This window comes from Callithrix jacchus, chromosome 3, assembly GCF_049354715.1.
Source record: "Callithrix jacchus isolate 240 chromosome 3, calJac240_pri, whole genome shotgun sequence".
Lineage (NCBI taxonomy): Eukaryota > Metazoa > Chordata > Mammalia > Primates > Cebidae > Callithrix > Callithrix jacchus.
Window position 1 is genome coordinate 16,320,638 of NC_133504.1, and position 21,391 is coordinate 16,342,028.

The window sequence follows — 21,391 nt, forward strand, 5'->3', positions numbered from 1 at the left end:
TGTCATGGTATCCAATGAAAAAGCAAAACTTCAGCATAAGATCTTGGCAGTTTTCCAAACATATGGGCATGTTGCCTCATTTCTTTAACTAAACTTACCTGTAAAAGATGTGTACTGGTAAAGTATCTGGCTTGCCCAAGACCAAACAACTAGCCAATGACAGAAAAGAACAAAATACAAGCTTCCTGGATATCCATCTGGAGGCTCAACCATTGCATCATGATGCCTTTCATTTTATTATCTTGAACATGACACAATAGGAGCTATTATGTCTTTTCTAAGTAATTTTCAGTGTATTCTGAAACACTTAATTAGTTTTCTTTAAAATAAATAAGTCATTAAGAAGATACAAATCAGTGAGTTAATTAGCTGCATTATGGCCTTTTAGTTCTTTCAGTTGAAATAAGCTGATGCCAAATCTATAAAAAAATAAACTCTTACCCATAAGAAGAGACAATTTTTCTGAAGTTATAACAATTACCATTAATTTCAAGCATAGCATTTTCAAAGCTTAGTAAAAATAAATGAGTGTATGATGAAAATAAATTTTATAGGTAAAACCAACAAACTGTATAAAGATTAGATTTAAGAAATCTCAGATAATTACACTAATTTTTGTCATATATTTCACTATTGAATGGAGTCCTTCTTCCCCACCCCCACCATAATCCAATATTAACTATTCACATTCAAGCATGCCATGCTCATGCATAAACAATTTATAATTTATTACTGGCAACTAGCAAGCACTGAATATAGATACCTCTAATAAGCATTAATTTATGTAAGACCTGAATATAACACTACCGCAATAACAAGCCTAGTTAAAAAGACACCGACAGTATTTCAGTTCACAACTTTCCAGGTTCATCATTAAATGACAATTTTCAGACTATGATTTTGATGGCTCAAGTTTCTCTTTTAGATTTCTACATCTTGATTTTTATCAATTTCTAAATCTTTGTTCTGTAATATCGTTACCAAACACCAGAGGTTCAATCTCAGTCCCATTGCTCACTGCAATGAAAGCCAATCACTGAGACAATGGGTATTGCCAGGAAAGAAAGGCTTTATTTGGGTGATCTTGGCCAGGAGACAGGAGATTAATCTCAACTTCTCCCCAGGAGTTGATGGATGTAGGGTTTGGTGTCTCATTATCTGGATGTGGTGATCTGGTACATTTCAGTTCCTTGATACTATCTAAGAGAACTGATGGCAGGTTTTCTGAGAAAAGAACTCAGACAAGACAAATGTAAGTTTCAAGTTTTAAGACCAGGAGGATCAATTTCTATGCTTATTAAAAAAAAATGTGAACATTAGTTCAGTAGAAAAATTGAGCCAATTTCAATATTTATTTTTATTATCCATCAGCGTCACTCCTAACTTGGGCACAAGGATGAGAGAAGAGAAAGGTTAGACCTTCTCTAGTGTCAAACATATACTCAATGCATGACTACTGGTTGGTTTGGAGAATCAGATTCTGAGGCTTGACTTCTCCCTCATTATATTCAGTTAATCCATTTCAAAAATATTTATTTAGTTACTCTACATATTTGGAATTGCTTTTAGAGCTATTTAAACAAATGAAACAGTCACAATTTTTGCTTAAATAGTAGACCCTACAAAGGAGGCAGATAGACACATATTGATCCTGTAAAAATTGACAATTGCAATTGCAACAAGGGCTACCAATGAAAGACACAGACTTGAGACACATTTTAGTAGTATTTTGTAAAATCAGAGATAATAGTTAAGGCTTCCTGAGGAAATTATGCTTAAATATAGATCATAATGATAAGTAACAATTAATGAGATGAATAGAGGCTCAATGAGCACTTCAGGCAAAGGTAAAAGCTAGTAGACTGTTGGACCAGACCAGTCAAAGATAATGTGGTAAGGTATGTTTGGATTACAGATAAAATTAAATGATAAGGCCAACAGGATGGATGTGATATGTAAAATTTTAAAATGGAGCTAGGAATTAGCAAAAATTTTCACTTTGAGAACTGGAAGAATACAGTTGCTAGTAACCAAGTTTGAAAGGAATAGGGAAAAAGCAAAATTGTGTGGAAATAATAGGAGTTTGATTTGGATATAATGTCAAATATCCAAGTGGAGATGACAAGTAGGCAGTTGGACCCAATAGTTTGTAGTACAGGGGAATTCATAACCAAAATAAACTGAAACTTTTCAATGCTCTCTTTACTATGTCTAAAACTATGAGATGAGCTAAGATCACAAGGGGAAGTATTATTAGAGAAAAAAAGTAAATATGAATTAACAATTGGATTTTGCTCTGTAGAGGATATTAGGACCTTGACAAGAATATTTTATTGATGGAGTTGTGAAAGAGGCTGGTGTGGATTCAGGAGCAAATACAGATGTTGCTCGACTTATGATGGGGTTACATCTTGACAAACCAGTCATAAGTTGAAAATATCCTGAATTGAAAACATATTTAATATACCTAAGTTACTGCATATTATAGTTGAGCCTAATCTATCTTAAACGTGCTTAGTGCACTTACATTATTAGCCTACAGTTGGACAAAATCATGTAATACAAAGCCTGTTTTATAATGAAGTATTGAATATCTCATGCAATGTACTGAAAACTGTACTGAAAGCAAAAAACAAGTGTAATCTTCATTATTTTAATCCAGCCATTGTCAGTTTTTTAACAACAGCAGCAAACAAATGACAGCCTATACCATGAGAAAGTCAAAAAATAGTAAGTCGAATCATCATAAGCTAGGCACTGTCTATATACAGAGAAGAATTAGACATTGTGAGAATGTGTAATTATAGTTTTGCTTTTAAAAGAAAGGGGCAGGTGGCTGAGGCAAGCTTTAGAATAAAGATTTTTGTTTGTTTGTTTGATCTTAATAACACAAATAAAAGCATGGTTTGAATGCTAACAGGAATAATCCTCTAGAGAGGGGGCTGGTTGTGGAAGAGGCAGGGCTGGGATACCTTTGAGTACATAAGAGCAGATGAGATCTAAGGCACATTTGGAAGTTTGGCCTATGCTAGTGGCATAGACAGCCCATCCACAGTGATAGAAGTGAAAACAGAATTAAATGTCTTCTAAGGCTGGTAGAGGAACACAGGTGGCAGAGGGAGATTGATCTCTTGATTTCTTCCATCCTCTCAAAGAATGAAGAATAAGATCTTCAAAACTGAGAAGAGAGGTAAATGTGAAATAGCGATGCAGAAAAATTGGAAAATAAATGAAATCAGGAGATGTACTGTGATTGAAAGGAAGTGTTAAAAACCCATTTATGGTACACAAATTGAAAAGGAGACAGATGTACAGTGTATAATTCAGCAAAACCTCACTTTCCTGCATTAATTAGCCAGCGCACCACATTGAGACATGTCTATTCATAACAAAAAATAACTATCAAAAAGCAGTTAAAATTAATCTTCTTAAAGTCCACATAAAATCTATAAAAATTTTTAAATTACTTTGCTATCAACTGAACTTATGATTTTTCTTCTTGTAAATGTTTATTTTTGCATGTTTGATGTATCAAGATGATTTTTTACTAGTGCTTGGAATTTGTAGTATTTATTAACTCTGCAGCTAGATGTTCTTAGCTTTGGAATATTCTCAGCAATTAACTGATCACATATTGTTTCATTCATCTTCACATTCTGGTTTTACAATTTTATAGACATTAGACGTTTTTACTATAAGTTTTAGCAATCTATTCTCTATTTTTCATTTTATTGTCTTTCCATGCTACCTTCTTTACATTTTCTTCTGGTCTGCTTTCCAAACAAGTAATTCTCTTTTTAGCTATGCCTAATCTGCTAGGATAATTGAATTCTTAATTTTATTATGTTTTTAAATTATGGAATTGCCACTTAGTTATTGATTATAATACATTTCCATGCTGAACTTCTTAGTCTTATTTTTTATCTACTTAAATATATAAAGCTTAATCACTGTGACAAATTCATCATCTGAATTTTTGGTGTATCTATTTCTATTTCACATTTGTCTTGAGTTTTAGATCTAAAAGTTATTTCTCTTTTACTTTTTTCCTGCTTATTTGTATTACATCCTTGCTTTTGTACACATGAATTAGATAAAATTTGAGGTTTAGAGTGATATATTCTTCCTACAGAAAGGATGTATGTAATATGTTAGCAATTATTTAGAGAGGTAAGTTGCTAGCAATCTGGGATTATTATTGCATTTCAGCTTTGGAAATTGAGATGATTTCAAGTAATACTTACCTTCCTCCCAAGGTTCTGTATTTCTGGGTCATTTTTACTGAAGTTGAATTTTAAAAGTTATAATTCTTTGAGATCTCTAACTCATGTAAGTTCATCATTTTGGTGAATCTTAGAATGCAATTTTTGTCTTCTTAAACCCATAAAGTTTTCAAAACTGGTGTTCAGGTTGTTATCCTCTCAGTTACTACTTATGAAATTTACTGCCACTCCAAAGGATAATGAATCTCCAAATACAGGGATCACCTTCAAGTTTTTTTTTCTAGATCTTAATCATGTCATTTTTCACTGTGTTTTTTAGCACTGGCATTACATTTGAAAAAAAAAAACATTTCTAATTGTTTTAAGTGGAAGCTTTGGTTTGTTTTAAAATGTAGGCTTTTACTTTCAATAACTGAGTGGCCTAGAAAAAATTACTAACTTTTCTATATACTTTTGTTTCTTCATCTGTAATCCATAGGTAATGATACCTAACAAGATTGTTAAAAAAATTAAATGATAACACGTATATTATTCCTGTGCCTAAGAGATAAGGAAGCAGCTATCATTTCTCCTCAAAAATATAAAATTCCCAAGTTCTTATTAAAGTGCAGGTAGAAATAAGATCACTTCAAAATAATAATCATATTTCACTGGCACATTGCCGACAGTGACAAGAATCAAGATGGTAGGAGCCTATCAAGTTTTAGCTATTTCTCAGTCTCCAGAAGTGTTTTAAAATAGTCTTTTAAAGATTATTCTATGTTAGCCTTCTTTTTTAATTATTAATGTTCAAAAATTAACATAAGGTCCACTTCACTGGTAGTGTCTTCACTGCAATGATTCTTTTTCTTACTCACTCTGCTTTAGCTTGAAATACTCAAAACATCACATATTCCTGGTTACCAAGTTTCTCTTTAGTTCTCCCTACAATGAAGCATAGGGAGATGAGTAAAATGCTCCCATCTTCCATTCTGCATCTTGTTTTTCAAATTGTGGCTAGAAATATCAATTTCTTATGACACTACAATTTAGAAAAGCCCAAATAATAGAAATGTTATCACAAGGACCCATAAATCTACAGGACTGGTTCATGGAGATAGTGAATACATAGTAAACTCTTTCTCCATTACACCCCAAACCTTCTCTGCTTCAGGAGTCTAGGAACCGATTTGTTTCCCACTAGCCATTCTTCCCTCTATGCAAATAACTTTCAAAAATAGATACATGGAACATTGTGGCCCCATGTCTCAAGATCTGTCTCAAACCCACATTATGTTTCTCACCTTCAACTTTCCTATTTTCTCTCAGAATTTTAAGGTGTATTTAGAAGAGATACTTATTGACAATTATAATAAAATCATCTTAAAAGCATCTATATTTATTAGCTATTTTCATCCTCCAAAAGTGAGTGAATATATCTTACACCCCTATCTTTTTTTTTTTTTTTTCTTTTTTTTGAGACAGGGCTCGCTCTACTGCCCACAATGGAGTGCAGTGACATAATCATGGCTCACTGCAGCTTTGACCACTTGGGATCAGGCTATTCTCCTGCCTCAGAGTAGCTGGGGCATTTGCTATCTCTCCAGCTAATTTTGGATTTTTTGTAGAGAAGAGGTCTTTCTCTGTTACTCAAGCTAGTCTTGAACTCCTGAATTTAGGTCATCCTCCCACCTTGGCCTCCCAGCGCTGGGATTACAGGTATGAGCCACTGCACCCAGCTATTACTCTTATCTTATTGGATATTATCGGTACATTTTGGAGTTTCTTTTCTTTTTTCGTTGTTGTTTTTTTTTTTTTTTTTTTTTTTTTTTTTTTTGAGACGGAGTTTCGCTCTTGTTACCCAGGCTGGAGTGCAATGGCACAATCTCGGCTCACCGCAACCTCCGCCTCCTGGGTTCGGGCAATTCTCCTTCCTCAGCCTCCTGAGTAGCTGGGACTACAGGCACGTACCACCGTGCCCAGCTAATTTTTTGTATTTTTAGTAGAGACGGGGTTTCACTGTGTTGACCAGGATGGTCTCGATCTCTTGACGTCGTTATCCACCAGCCTCGGCCTCCCAAAGTGCTGGGATTACAAGGGTGAGCCACCGCGCCCGGCGGCGTTTCATTTTAATAGTTGGATGAATCAATTTCTGCTGATCTTTATGAAATTAAAGTCTCTGAACAGTAGCATGCCTTTATATAAATAAGAATATATAGAATACCTAAGTTAAAAAACATTCATTGATGGGAATGCGTATGAGCCCACACAGAGTTTCCAAGAAAAGTTAATAGTAAATGAAATACTTGGTGTAGCATAGAAAAGAAAAGCGAAGTGTGGGAGGCAAGCTAATTACCACAGATTTTGAGGAGATTCATAAATAAAAGACTGTTCAAAAAAGTCAAAGCTGCTTCCTTCCAAAGTACTGATCATAGCTAATTTGCTAACCATCTTAGTAACTTGCTATAAATACGTCAGTTCTGTTGAAACTAGGAAGTTTAGACAAAATAGAAATGGCTTTGATGGTAAAGTCTCTTATCCAAAATTCATTCTAAATTAACACTGAGTTTCTTTTCATTGCCTCTTGTACCCTGAGTTTTGAAAACTTATAAAAAAAAAAGATTGTGAATATGTATGTACAAATGATGTGTGCTATTTAAAACTTAGGGTAGGATGCCAAATTGATTATGTGGAGCCTCATATTACGTATTAATTACTACGAATAAATGACTAGTTCCCTTAAGACTGGTTTTCTAAGGGCTGTCTGCTGATGTTCACACAGTAAAGGCTCAGATATGACTGCAATAGGAACATTTTGGAGAAATATATTGGAGTAAGAATTGTACCTGATAGGAAGTTTTTCTGTAAGCAAAGCCTCCACTCCCATCAGAAAAGAAAGGAATAGACTATGTAAAAATGCTTTTTAGCCAATAACTCCATGTAATTTTGCTAACAATAAATTTCTTTTGAGTAAACAATGTGAATCTTTAAAAGTAAAAGCAATTGCCCATGAGCCATTGAATGGCTCTGTGTCATTGGAGGGAACATCTCTAGTATTTGAGTCCTTTCAGGCTGCAAAAACAAAATAGTATAAACTGGATGGCTTACACATAACACAATTTATGGTTCTTGAGGCTGGGAAGTGTAAGATCAGAGCACCAGCAAATTGTCTGGTTTTGGGCCTACACTCTCTTTTTACTGTAACCTCACATGGTGGAAGGGGCAAGGCAAATGTCTGAGATCTCTTTCATAAAGGCACTAATCTCATTTGGAGCCATTATGACCTAATCTCCTCCCCAAAGTCCCTACTCTTATTACCATCACCGTGGGGTTTAGGATTTTAACATTTGAATTTTGGGGAGTCATAAACATTGAGACCATAACAACTCATAAATACAATCTAAATATTAATCTTTTCAGAATTTCTCATTTTATAAGCATCAATCTGTAGAGCTTGGTTTGGATTCCTGTTATAAAACATGAGGATTTTGCTCACAGCATATTAAGGGAACCAATCGATCATTCATTTCATTATCATCTCATTTCTCAGCTCCTGCTCACATCATAAGGAGACCAGAGAGTAATCGACTGAACTATGAACACTTTAGAGACTCAGATTTGTTTTTTTATATACCTTACTGTTTGTACCACAGTGGCAAATTACATAAGAACCCAAAAATCATTTTTGCAATATATATCATATATTTTATTACATCATGATATAAGAAAGGATACTTTTACATAATAAATAAATGCACTATAATTTTAATAGTAATAAACATTTCTCCATTTATAAAAAGCTTATAAAAGTTTATGTATTATATTTTAGAAATAGTTTATCATCTCTTGCATATTACTCCTCATCCCAGCCTAATGTATATTTCATGTATTACTCTCAATATATTGATACAATTACATTCATGCTTCTATTAATTTTAAGTGCCATGTCAAGACAACCATAATTTTGTGTTTAATTTACATTCATGGTAACATATGTTTTTAATCTTCAGTGTTAAAGAATAGAAAACAGTAAAGGGACATTTGACTGTAAAATATGTAACTGTTTTTAGAGAAAACAGATAATTTTAGAATTTCTGCTACAAGATGAAATGCCTCACACCCTTCTAAAGTTATTTACCGAAGATACATTTTCCATCTTATACTATGTTAGTGATAAGAGGTAGTGTGTTTTCCTTCCTCCAAATTACTTTAATTACTAATTGCATGCAAAAATGAACATTTACATATTAGCAGAAACTATTTTAACAACATAATGATCTTTTAAAAGGTTAAACACTGAGCCTTTATATATGCAATATAAATATATATATATAATTATTTATTTATAATTATTTTCTCTTTGAGACTTTTCTAGGCATGATGCCAGGCTCTTTGGAACATGTCAATAATGGCTGTTAAATAAATAAATGAATGAGCTACTACTCATAAAACTCTTGTCCTCTATTAAATTGATTTTTATATATTCCCATCTCTGGTGAATTTGTCATGACTTTTACGTAATATATTTGGAAGCAAATATTTTTGGCAACAAAAGTATATTTCAAATAGAATTTTTACAGAACCAATATCAGATCACATTTCAGGAAAGCACAGTTATTGCAGTAGCTCAATTACTGCTTTTTGAATACATCAAAAGAAATGATATAAGATTTTAAATATTAATAACAATTTGTAATCTTTAAAAAGATTAAGAAAAAGTTTTTCATATTTAAACAATAACAATCTTGCCTTTTAAATCTAGTTATTCAAATGGGATATTTGGATGCCGAGAGTGCTTGATAATAGGGGTTGAAATATTCAAACAGGAATTTGGGATAATGCAATTTACTGAGCAGTGTGTGTGTGTGTGGGGGTGTGTGTGTGTGTGTAAAATTGTGTTGTATTTTGATTACTTAACCCTGTTGTCTTTCTATAAATGTCCAGAATTCCAGGAGTTCATAAGCAACATGATCACATACTACAGAAAATGGAAACATCGCATGGCACTTACCATGCCAGTTCCTACCACTACGTGTATTTGAAGTAATACTTTTTAAAAAAGTACACAGAGATGACATCTCTACATCCACTACTGGAAAATTTTTAATACCTTGTTTCTCATATTGGTTCAAGTATTAAACTATTATAATAGCCAGTTGCAATGGATAAATGGTTGCTTGGTATGAGATGAAAATGTGATATTTTGATTTTCTTATTCTATTTTAAGATTAATGTTTAATTGCAACATCTGGAAAATATTTTAGACATGGGTTAATGAAAACTACTAGAAAAGACAGACTTTTGAATGATATGAATTGTATGAATGCAAGGAAGTATTATCATTAAAATTTGCATTTATCTGCCTAGAGAACTAAAACTACCTTTATTCTATCAAAATTGTTGGTAGTGAAAATCTTAAATATAAAATTAAGATTTAATCTTAATTAAATCTTCTTAATCATTTATTTTTTTCTTTATTTTGCTTACTACTTGTCAGATAGATAGAGAGATGATACAGAGATCGATAAAGAGATAATTATTTCTTTATTACTGCCACAAGAATAACAATCACTTAGAATATTTACTCTACAGGTTTTGGACACATATTATGGGAAAATCTTAAAGACATTCTTTCTTTTAAAAGCAAATCTTGGCCAGGTACTCCTGCTCTTGCCTATAATTCCACTGCTTCGGTAGGCCAAGGTGGGAGCATTGCTTGAGTCCAGGAGCTGGAGACCAGCCTGGACAACATAGTGAGACCCCATTAGGAGGCTGACACAGGATGATTGCTTAAGCCCAGAAGTTCAACATTTCAGGGACTATGATAGCACTGTTACACTCCAGCCTAGGCAACAGAGCAAGACCCTATCTCTAAATAAAAATAAATAAATAAAAGCAAATTTTGACATTAGTTATGAAAAAAAGGTATTTTTTGAAAGTCCTACAAAATAGTATCATGGTATGCAGTTGATAGCATGAGAGTAAATAAAATTATGCATAAAGAGTGAAGAGGAGGAGCTCCAGAATGGAGCTGTGTGGAACATGGTTATTTAAAGCAAAGACATAGTAAAACAAATATAAAAAGAAGCCTAGGAAGGCATTATTAGAGAGTGACATCAGCAAAAATAGTAGAGAAAGAAAAACATAGTAGAGTAAGACTTTCATAAATTCTCTCCTCCATGAAAACAACAAGAAAACTGGCAACAAAATAATTGTGAGAATCAACTTTTTCAAAACTCTGACAATCAGAGGCTTGTAGTGATTCCTGAAGTTGTTTGCTGAAGAAAAACATCTTTCTCTTAGTAAAAACACTGGAATTTGTGGCATTATATTTTGCTGTATTTCACACTTCCTCTCTAGCTCAGTGGTGACAATGTAAATCAATAGCCCTAAATTATAGCAAAGTCCACCTTCTGGCAGCCACCAGAGGGGACAGCATGGAGTCTGAAACCCTTTAAGGGATTATTCTTAAAGAATTATCACTATTTAACTTGTCTGCCAGTTTCCTGGAGAACCCCATTTGCAAATCTGTTTTTCTTTGACCTAACTTGAAGTTTACCCACTGCAAAAAGCCTTTTTCCTGGAGAAGTTTGTTTAAAACATTTAGAGTCAATATTTTTAACTTCACAGGTGCCTAAGGCAATTAGTAGTAGTAGGGGCAAACAATACACTTAAATATGTTAAATGGAAAGCAGTGGAATTCTGTGTCCATATGGGTTTGGAAAAACTGCATATATTCCCGGGCATCTGGAAGGCCACATATACAGCCTGAAATTTTCCCCCAAAATTTAAATGTTGAAGTCTTACCTGCCAGTACCTCCAGACATGACTTTATTTTAACAAAACTTGGTAAGGTTTTTTACCTTACCAAGAGGTAATTAAGGTAAAACAATATGCCCTAATCCAATAGGCTTATAAGAAGTTAGAACAGACACACATAAAGATCATATGTAGAAACAGAAAATGGCCATCTACAAGCCAACAAAGAGGCCCTCAAAGGAAACCAACCCTGCTGATAACTTGATCCTGGACTTCTAGAATTTTAAGAAAGTTAATTTTGCTTGCATTAGCCACCTGTTTGTTCATGATACCATGCCACGGCAGCCCTAGCCAAGTAGTACACCCAGGGTTGTGTGCATTTCAGGAAAGACATGAAAAGACTCTAAGCTCTCAACTCTGATGGCTTTTAGGCCCCACACAGAAGTGAAAGTAAAGACTATGAGTAGAGTTATCAACTGTGTGACATAGTGTTGAAGGTATGACTCCATGACTCAGAGTCCCCAACAAATACTGAGAGACTTACTGGTTCTAGAAGTTTAATAAAATCCATGTCCAATTACTAGCAGATCTCTAAACCAACCAACGGTCTACTGATCACATATTAGAAAGTAGTCTTTACAGAATTAGTTCAGAAAAGTCCATTTTAAAAAGAGCGGCCAGGCACAGTGGCTCATGCCAGTAATCCCAGCACTTTGGGAGGCCAAGGTGGGTGGATCATGAGATCAGGAGATCATGACCATCCTGGACAAGATGGTGAAACCCTATCTCTGCTAAAAATATAAAAATTAGCCAGGTGTGGCTGTGTACCCCTGTAGTCCCAGCTACTCAGGAGGCTGAGGCAGGAGAATTGCTCAAACCTGGGAGGTGGAGGCTGCAGTGTGCCGAAATCACACCACTGTACTCCAGCCTGGGTGACAGAGTAAGACTCTGTCTCAAAAAAAAAAAAAAAAAAAAAAAGAGAGAGAGGAAAAAACAACAAATCTGTGGGGAAAAGAGAATATGATTTCCAGAGTTGCCACTTAAAATCTTGTTTTCAATAAAAGTTATAAGTTTTACAAAGAAACAAATATGTATGGACTAAACACAGGAAAAATGCAATCAATAGAAGCTTGCTTAGCAAAGGCATTGCAATCACTAGACAAAGACTTCAAATCAACTATTTAAAACACATTTAAAGAATTAAAGGAAACCATGTCCAAAGAACTAAAAAGAAAGCATGATAGTATCTTACCAAAAAGGACATAATAAAGAGATAGAGATTATAAAAAAAGAAACAAAGAGTAATTCTGGGGTTGAAAGTCACCATGACTGAAACAATAAATTCACTAGAAGGTTGGTATTTCCTATGGCAACTGTAACAAATTACCACAAAGAACAGAATCTATTCTCTAACAGTTCTGCTGGCCAGAAGTCTAGAATCAGTTCACTGGGTTGTGAGTAGGTCCATGCTACCTCCAGAAACTATAGGGAAGAATCCATTCCTTTTCTTTTCCAGCTTTGGTGGCTGCCAGCATTCCTTGGCTGTGGTAGCATCATCCCAATTCCTGTCTCCATGGTTACATTGCTTTCCCTCTTCTGTCTGTCATCAAATGTAATTCTGCCTCCTTCTTATGAGGATAGATGTTGCATGTATCCTTATGTGGACATATGTCCTTATATGCTGTTTCATGTAGGACTGCCCCTGATAATCTAGGATAATCTTCCCACATTTGTGGGAATGTGTACAATGTGAAGGATTACAGTTCAGTATAAATAGTCATCTAGTATTTTTAAAAGAGAAAGAGGCAGAGTGTTATTTGTTCAGATCAAGGTAAGTTGCTCTATTTTTTGGTAGTAGGATGCAGGAGTTTATTTTCTGATAATTGAAAGGAGAGATTTAAAAAGGGAAATAAAGAGAATGGTTTAGAAGCAGCAGCATGTAGCTACAAAAGCTCCTATGATGTTTTTCCACCCTGTTCTTGAACAATGGAATGTAAGCAAATGCTGCTTGATAGGATGGGAAAAAGTTACTTAAAACCAGATGGTAGAGTTGTTGAAAAGATTGTTTTTTTAACAAAAAGATAGGTTTTTGAAAAAAAAATTATTTATCATTACAATGATTTTTGTATTAGAATAAAATTCCCAGTGATCGCAATGACAGAGACTTTGGTTGAGCAATAATAATCAGAGATAAACGGTCACAAAATCATATGGAGCTAACAGAATAGAGAGAAGAAATGCTTCTATTCTGGAAGAAAACAAGAATGACAGAATGAGAGTCCCTGGGAAGACAAGTGACTCAGTGTGCCCTGAATGAGAAGTAACCTCTCAAATAGAGAAATAGCTAATAGATACTGTTCTTTGTGATTCTGTGATTACAGAAATCTCATTCTCACAATACCACTGAGATTGATGAGATTTTAAAACTGTACCCATGAATCACTGCATATATCCCTGTGTTGGAAAACTTAATGATGATGGCTCTAAGCCCCAATTTTACTTCTTACTATAATTCTGGTAGGAGAAATCTAAGGATTTTAATAACTTGATCTTGCTATGATCATATGGTGACCCTAGTGGTTTGAGATTTGGCAATGTCCTGCATTGAGTGACACAGGTGGAAGCATGTGATGATTGATGATCTTCAGGAAGTCACATCAGCTTGAACACCAGTTCCAGAAAGCATCACTTCACTGACCAAAACTCTGTGTATAAAAAGAATCATTGGATTTTAACAAGCAGGCCCCAGCTTCTGCTGGAGAAGCCTATGCAAGTGAAGAGCCGGACAGAAGCAGCAGCTTACCCTACGGGTTTTTAGGGAAAGAATTTGGATGAAAAGAGTATAGGAACATACTACCTTTCCTGGACACAGGTTCTATTAATATAATATCCAGGTGCACATGGTACCTTTTTGGTAATTTCTCAATCTTCACACACAAATTTTAGATCTGAACAAAAGGTATTGTAGATTAATGACATGTAAGTGAAAGCAGAATGAATTTAACTTGGTGTGTTACTAATTCAGGAAGCACTTTAATTGAAGAAAAAACATGGTTTAACTTATTAGACAGAAAGTTTTACTGCTAAGAAAAGTTCACAAAACCTGAAAGATATCTTTTCCTTTCAATAAAAGCAGTAAGATTTCAGCTTACAGTTGAATTTTTATATTTTGTTATACTTAAAGCCATGAGGATACATTGGTTAAAAATTGCTCTCAGAAATCAGTTTTTGTAAATACAGATTTGAAGGCTTAATATTTTAGAAATGGCCTTTATTTTCAGGTTTAATATAAAAGAATACCACCTCTGACAATTGGACTGAATATATATGAAAACTTACAAGTATTAATTATAAATCTATAAATGTCTGTCTTAAAAGCTTCACTGTGTGGTATCTGAAGTTTTCTTTTTTGTTGTCAGAGATATTTTAGCTTAGCATTTCTATTTTATATTTGTAGGTAACAATTATTAGAAATACTTCTTTTTGTAAAGTTTGTATGTTTGTTCTTATTTGTAGTTTGGTTGCCACAAAAGAAACAAATAGTGCAAGATCTCGAAGTGCTCCAATGTCACCTTCTGACTTTCTGGATAAATTAATGGGGAGGACATCAGGATATGATGCAAGAATCAGACCCAATTTTAAAGGTAATTGTTCTGTTTGCTACTTTATATGTGTGTTTTAAATATGCTTCAAGAAGATACAATTTTAAGTTGATTCCATCAGAAATTCTAATGCTTATTTTCAACAATCTTCCAAATACTACATTAGTCACAGATGTGTCTTGAAAAAGAAATCTATTCACAGATTCTCAATTATCATAATTTGCCTGGCCCAACTATATTTTTTTCCCTTCTCTAACTGTTACAATACTTCTTGTCTTGACCACTGATTTTTAGGAGTATACATGTATGTACATATCTTTTATTTAATTATTCTATCAGTTATCTCACTGGCTGGAATGAAAACTTCTGTAATTGCTAGTGATAGACTTTCCTATCTTAATCTGCCACTGTAGTACTCTCTATATTGTGAGGAATCAAATCATCATTGAATTTACCTATTGAAAAATGGGCTGAATTGCTAACTAACAGCCTTTGAAATGTGTGGGAATTTATTCCACCTACCAAATGTTTTACCCCAATTTCTAGGAAAGAATGCAATTGTCAATTTAAGAGTACCACTTTCTATTCTTCTGTTTAATATAGTTGTAAGTAACATGTTTCTATAAGGAAATGTAACTTATCCAGAACCAAAATATACCCTGTAATTTAACTTTTAGGGTAAAACATTAGAAAGTTGCTTCCAGACCCCAACTTATATCATACGTTCTTGAATATTACTTTACCCAATAAAGAAAATACACAAAGCTAAAGAATATACACTTTTTCCATGGGATTGAGTTAAGCTTTGTCATTGCTAAAGGTTTAAAAAGTGTTGTCTACAATTACTATTTTTTCTTAAATTTGTCCTTATGGAAGAAAAAAAGAATTGCTTAGCAGTGGTGTAAAATTTTACTAGAATGGAGTAAAAAGTATCAATGTTGGGTAGCAGGAGAAAAAGAAGTAAAACTCACTAATAATGTCTGAGTAGAAAATTATGAATGTCTTCTTCTTATTTAAATTGTGGATCACACTTGTTTATTTGTTTTTAAGCTTTTCAACCATAAATATTTTTAACTTCAGGAGGAAAACACTGAATACAAAATGTGGAAAAATAGTACAATTTACAGGGGTACAATATACAAATGAAAATGAGATATTTCAGTATTATAAGGATCTTTTCCAAATTAAATGAAAGCAGTATTCCTGTGAATCTGCTAAGAACTAATTTGTAATTGATCTTAGAAATATATGCAGTTGTCATTTAAATAAACCACAAGACATAATCCGTAATTAGCATATTCATTATGGTGAGTCCATATTCAGTGACTCAGAAGTTTTGCTTTCTTTTCACTGAAAATTAAAGAAGAAAATGCTTTCTATTTTTAAATGTCTGTGAATATTTAAAAAGCATATAAACAGTCTCAGCAGATATTTTAATAAAACCGCAGATAAGTTACTAACCACACAAGAGTGGCCTCAAGTTTTCTGCCATTCTTTTTGAAAATTTAGTGTTAGTTCATTATTTTAATAGTTTAAAAGACAACAGAAATGTTAAACTATTTTAAAATGTGATTACTGCCATTTATGTGTGAGATCAGGAAAGGACCCCAAGGATGTGGTGATGCTTACAATAAATGCTGACTTTTTTTCTAAGTAAAAATGCATTCCTAAAAACAAGCTGATCATCAAGCCAGTTCAGAGATGATTCGATTTTTGGGAAGACTAAAATTTATTCTTACTCCACAGTGTCACTAAAGGAAGAAAATGAAAAAGGGAGAATTTGTCTTATTGATTTTCAAATATCTTGTGCTCTGAATGCTAGAAAAAAAATGCAGGCTGGATTTGATAACCAAAAGTAATATTATTAATTATAAAAAAGTAATAATTTAATGGATTCGTGTTTAGCTAACACTTTTGCTTTTTTATCTTTGCAAGGGTCAAACATTATTGACTTCAGCACATAACTCCGCTTCCTAATTAGGCATATTCAACACTGTTTCATTTCATTGGATAAAATGACATCATAATATTTTGATCATTAGTTCTTTGCCCAATATTGAAATATAAATAAAATAGTCTTTACATGCTATTTCTTCCTTACAGGTAACAGGAGGATATGTAGGCGTTAACAAAATTAATCCAATACCTAACAGAAGATATTTACACAAAAAAGTGAAAATAGTGAACCCTTCTGCTGTCAGGTACCTAGGGACACACCTCACCTCAGTCAAAAATAAGCTCATCAAACATAGAAGTAGAAAATGAAGAATCTGTTGTCCTGATGATATTTAAATCATTTTTTCCCTGTGGTAGCTCACATGACTAAAAAATACAATCCCTGGCCATGTTGATTTTGTCCTTCCCCTATCAGTGTTTTTGGAAGGAATCTAGTTAGCTAATCAAACGAACTAATTTAAAATTGGTATTATGTATGCTTTCCCATCCAATTATCAAAGACATTGAATTAATGGTAAATGAGTTTAGAGACATAAATATTAATAATATGATATTATACTAAAGTTTTTAAAATGAGAAAAATTAGCTAAAAGAATTTTAAAAGAAGAATGGGGGTTCATCCCTCGAATACCAACATTTTGGGAGGCTGAGGCAGGTGGATTGCCTGAAGCTAGGAGCTTAAGACCAACTCTGAGACGCCCATCTATACAAAAAAAAATAAAACTAGCCAGATGTGATGGCACACACCTGGCTACTTGCAGCTTTACTTTTTAATTCTTTTTAGCAGCTCTAAGAACATTTCTAAACCCATATATCATTATTAAATGCCTTTTTAATAATAGTTTTTAAAATCGTTATATTTAATAGGACTGAGATATAATAGAAATTTGAAGTCGTTTTTATACTTATGCCAAATTAGTTCTGGCTACTTAGGAGGCTGAGGCAGGAGGATTGCTTGAGCCCAGTTGTTGGAGGTTACAGTGAGCTATGGTTGTGCCACCGCACTCCAGCTTGGGTGACAAAGCAAGACTCTATCTCTAAAAAGAGGAGAAGAATGGGAATTGTAATATTTGTAAAAATATATTACAATAACCTAATTTATTTGATCCTCACTTTTTCCTAAACACACAGAAACATACTTTACCTAGATAAGTTATCAGTTGATAGAAAATTGCTTATAAAATATGAAAGCATTGGAAAGAAAATTGCTTATAAAATATGAAAGCATTGGAAAATAACAATATGTTTGCCCTCTCTGGAATTCATAAGTTTTGTAAAAGGCAAACTTAAAGACTCAGTATTGACATTATCAGACAAATAACAGAAAAGAAATAGAAATGTTTCATATCATTAGCCAAAAGTAAAGTGTATAACAATAATTTAATATTTTTACTTTTAAAATTATCAACATATAAAAATAATGAATGTTCCAGAATTATATGCATTATTATGAATTTATTTCTGGAGTAATAGTATGAAATTTGTGATTGGTTTCACAAGTATCTTCATATTAAAAGAGAATCTATTTTGAAGGCCATAGTGGGAAAACAACTATTAAAAATACAAATGACTTTGTAAAAATGCAACTTTTATTTTGCTTCTTTCTACTTCTAACATTGAAAAAAATCTAGATGTAGATATTTTTTATTTAACCAAAATTATGGTGTTTGTTTTTCTTGTTTTGTCATTTATTTTTAAAAAGTACTCTAAAAAAAATCTCACCTCTCAAAGACTAAGTAGATTAATAAGTTATTAAAATGTACCACAGAGAAGTATAAATAAATAATTATCTTAAAGCACTTTAAATTGGTATTGAGCATGGAAAAGACAGCCTCTTCCATTGAATATTATTTAAATCAATACTGAAATGTTAAAATAATTGGTGCTTAACTCCTTACCATCAGATTTTCTTTTCACTGATTAACCTGTTCTTTTCCTCTCCAGAAGAGTATTAATTTCTCTGAAACATTTTTGAGAATCAGATTTCTCCAATAATGATCCTGTGCCTTTAAGATAATTTGGCATAAGTATAAAAATAACTTCAAATTTCTATTATATCTTAGTCCCATTAAATCTAATGATTTTTAAAACTATTATTAAAAAGACATTTAATCATGATACATGGGTTTAGAAATGTTCTGAGAGCTGCTAACAGAATTAGAAAGCACAGCTGCAAATATCACTCAAGTAGTTCTTCATGCGAACGAAATTAGAATTTTGTCCAAGTCATTATTTAAAAAGTTTGGTCTTAAGGAGAATGGTATGCATAGAAATGGTTATCTTTATGTTCACTTAGGCAAAGGTCATTGGTAAGGACCATGGATATGCATCTAAGTTTTGATGCTATGGGGAGTTCTTTGTGTTTTCCTTCCTTTGCCAACCCCATGTCAGATCTGCTTAGCTCATTATTGTTTTATCTCATGATGTGGCTGAGAAAAATATGAGATATGGTAAAAGCAAAAAAAAAAAAAAAAGGAAGAAAAAAATAGTTATTTTTATTTTGAAAATGAAAATAATAGGCAGACTCCACCATTTCTTTCTCAGAATTTGACATCTTTTCTCTTTAGAAGCCTTTTTTGCTATGAAAAAGAGGAGAAACAGAAGGGGCCCAGTGAGAGAAAGCGCCAAGTCCCAGGCCCATCCCACAGGCCAAGGCTCTCACTGGGCAGTACTGCCTACCACTGTTACGGTCAGAAGGCCAGACAGATGAAGAATTAAGGGAAGACTCAATAATCCTTGAAACTGGTAGCTTCCATATATATATTTTTTAAAATCGATCTATATATATTTTTATCTATATATAAAATGTTAGAAACATTAAAATGTTTGAAACATTAAAACATTTATATATAATGTTTTATATATATTATTTATATATTACATATAATATATAAATAATATATATAATGTTTTATATATATAATTTATACATTACATATAATATATAAATAATATATATAATATATATTTTATGCATATTATATAAATATATAAATTTTATACATATACATAAATATATATAATATATATAAAACATTTTATATACTTAAACATTATAAATAACATTATATATATGTTTATATATTTACATATTATGATTTATATATAATATTTATGTTTATATATAATTTTTATATATTTATATATATAAAATGTTTATATATAAAAGGTTAATATTATGTATTATATATATAAAATGTTATATGTAAACATTTAATATATAATAAACAATATATAAATATTAATTATATATAGAAACATTAAGACATTTGAAACATTCAAACATTTTATATATATATATTATCCTAAATGATCCTGTAATACATATATAAATTATATATATATATATATACTATAGGTTATATATATAGTATATAGTTATACTATATATATAGTTATATATAGTATATATATAATTTATATATCATAATATATAAATAATATATATAACCTATAGTATATATACTTTATACATATTATCTAATATATCTATTAGATAATATATAATATAATATATTATGATTATAGATAATTATATAGTTATCTATAATTATAATATGTAATATAATATATATAAAATGTTTGAATGTTTTAAACATTTTAATGTTTCTACGGATAATTATGTTTATATATTGTTTATTATATATTTAATGTTTAATGTCTCACATATATATGAGCTACCAGTTCAAATTATATGTGTGTGTGTGTGTGTGTGTGTGTGTGTGTGTGTGTGTATACATATATATAAAGTGTTTGAATGTTTCAAAGAATTAAAAAATGTTTGAATGTTTAGGGAGATTTTAACTCCATAATTGTGTTTTGGTCTCTTCACAATACTCTTTATCCTAAACCATTTTCTATATGCACACACACACACACACACACACACATGCACACATAAACTAAAACCTCAAAAAGTAAAGGGTAGGATATTCTACTCTTTAATTCTTCTAGCTTTGTTTCCATTCACTGAGAAACAAAGTAAAATAAAATAGGTTTTCATTTTCAGGCTCGGAGTAATGCTTGTATATTTTCTCCGTTCTAGTTTTTCTGATTGTTGTAAACTCTTGTTTAAAGAGCAATTTTAGGTTTACAGAATAATTGATTGGAAAGTGCATATTCCCCCTCCTTCCCCACAGTTTACCTGGCTATTGGCATCTCATATTCATGTGGTCTATTTACTATTATTGATGAACCAAGTTTAGTACATTATTATTAACTGAAGTCCATAATTTATACTAGAGTTCATTCTTTGAGCTGTACACTTTTTATGGATTTTGACAAATTCATAACAACATGTGTTCATCATTACTGTATCATAGAATAATTTCACTGCCCCAAAATCCCATGTGTTTGCTTTATAAATATCTCTCTCCCCCATCTCCACTCATCTACTCCCAGTCTCTGGCAACCAATGATCTTTGCACTGTCTCTAGAGTTCTGCTTTTTCTGGGATATCATATAATTAGAATCATACAGTAGGTAAACTTTTTCAAATTGGCTTCTGTCAGGTAGCAATATGCTTTTCAGGTTCCTCTATGTCTCATCGTGGCTTGATCGCTCACTTCTTCTTATCACTGAATGATATTCCAGGATAATCTCTTTTTTATGCATTTGACATTAAAGAAACTTTATACAATTATCGAACTGCAGAATTCTAGCTCAGAAGTTTGCAGATGTTGATTCATTGCCTACTGACATTTAATATCATAAAGAAGTCAAATCCCATTTCAATTACTGCTCTTTTGTATGTAGCCTATTTTTCTTTTTTTTTTTTTTTTTTTGTCTATCTCTGGACATTTTTCTTTAGGAGGATTTTTGATTATGCTGGCACTGTTTTGTGTTTTTTCTGTAAAACAATTCTCCTTTACT

General features: G+C 32.3%; 1 protein-coding gene and 1 long non-coding RNA gene across 3 annotated transcripts in view; one reads left to right on the forward strand and one right to left on the reverse strand.

Moving 5' to 3' along the window:
• GLRA3 (glycine receptor alpha 3) overlaps positions 1–21,391 on the forward strand; it is a 185,890-nt gene that overhangs the window by 26,617 nt on the left and 137,882 nt on the right. For both annotated transcript variants that reach the window (XM_002745204.6, XM_002745205.6), the window contains exon 2: positions 14,478–14,605. In XM_002745204.6, the coding sequence (XP_002745250.1) occupies positions 14,478–14,605 (128 nt within the window). The remainder of the gene's footprint in view (positions 1–14,477; positions 14,606–21,391) is intronic.
• LOC108590766 (uncharacterized) overlaps positions 1–21,391 on the reverse strand; it is a 148,761-nt gene that overhangs the window by 2,998 nt on the left and 124,372 nt on the right. The window lies entirely within an intron of this gene.